The 1,228-nt window shown below is 56.4% G+C and overlaps 1 protein-coding gene across 1 annotated transcript in view; it reads left to right on the top strand.

The window, feature by feature from the left end:
- Positions 1-333: 333 nt before the first annotated feature.
- ATP4A (ATPase H+/K+ transporting subunit alpha) overlaps positions 334-1,228 on the top strand; it is a 13,578-nt gene continuing 12,683 nt past the window's right edge. Inside the window, exons 1-3 of the mRNA XM_045292775.1 lie at positions 334-378; positions 472-594; positions 731-790. Coding sequence (XP_045148710.1) covers positions 367-378; positions 472-594; positions 731-790 — 195 coding nt within the window. The 5' untranslated portion in view covers positions 334-366. The remainder of the gene's footprint in view (positions 379-471; positions 595-730; positions 791-1,228) is intronic.

Raw genomic sequence — 1,228 nt, 5'->3', positions numbered from 1 at the left:
CCCACAGCCCACACCCCAGCTCTGAGCCCCAGCTCTATTCTAGTCTAGTTTGGGGACCCGGGGCAAATGACTTGGCAAAAGCCTTCTGCTCAGAGTATCGTGAGCATGGCATGGTCACTCTTCTTGCTAGGGGCATGCCCAGCAGGTCGCTGGTCTCAGAAGCAACGGGAGGGGAAGTGTTGTGGAGTCTGGGCAGGTTCAGTGGGAAATGCATAAGCCGCTGAGCCCTGAAGGTCACCCTCAGGAGCCCAGGAACCAACTGTAATCAAGCCGGTGCTGCTCCTCCCCTTCCATCCCTGGGTATATTAGGGCTGGTCCCGACCCCAGGCTCTGCCTAGGCAAAGGAGGGCAGACACACCAGGCACCATGGGCAAGACAGTGCGTGGGGCCTGAGGGTTGGGGCTGGGGTCCAGAGAGCCCAGTGGGATAGGATGCCTCTCGGACACCTGTCCCCTGCCCTCTTACCCTCAGGAGAATTACGAGATGTACTCAGTGGAGCTGGGTTCGGACTCAGCCAAGATGACCAAGAAGGGTGGTGGTGGTGGAGGCAAGAGGAAGGACAAGCTGGAGAACATGAAGAAGGAGATGGAGATTGTGAGCCGGGGGCAGGATGGGTCGCGGTGGTGGTGGTGGAGGTGGCGGGGTGCTGGTGGGGACTGAATAAGGGCCGGCGGGGCGGGGGACTGGCGGGCGAGGGCCAGAGCGTGAGCACCTGCTGCCCTTCATACAGAACGACCACCAGCTGTCCGTGACAGAACTGGAACAAAAGTACAAGACCAGTGCCATCAAGGTGAGCCGGGGCGGTGAAGGAGCATGGTGGGACAGATGGACCGAGAGAGGCCCACGGACACAGGGAGGGCTTGTGTCCCCGAGACAGAGACGGGGGTGAGACACCTGGCTGCTGCCACGAAGGCAGTTCTGACTCACAGGGATCCTATAGGACCACTAGGGTCGAACTGCCCCTTGGGCTTTCTGAGACTTTTCATCTTTATGGGAGCAGGAAGCTTCTCCTTTCTCCCACGGAGCAGCTGTTAGGTTCGAAGGGCTGACCTTGTCCTTACAGCTCAATGCATAGCCCGCTATGACCCAAAGGCTCCCTAGGTATGAGTATGTGTATGCGTGTGTGTTTATGTGATATCTATCTATCTATCTATCTATCTATCTATCTATCTATCTATCTATCATCTATCTATCTATCTATCTATCTATCTATCTATCTATCTATCTA

This window comes from Echinops telfairi, unplaced genomic scaffold, assembly GCF_000313985.2.
Source record: "Echinops telfairi isolate 266 unplaced genomic scaffold, ASM31398v2 ScPeMD7_655;HRSCAF=1070, whole genome shotgun sequence".
In the NCBI taxonomy this organism is placed as follows: domain Eukaryota; kingdom Metazoa; phylum Chordata; class Mammalia; order Afrosoricida; family Tenrecidae; genus Echinops; species Echinops telfairi.
This window is presented reverse-complemented; position numbering and strand designations above follow the sequence as displayed.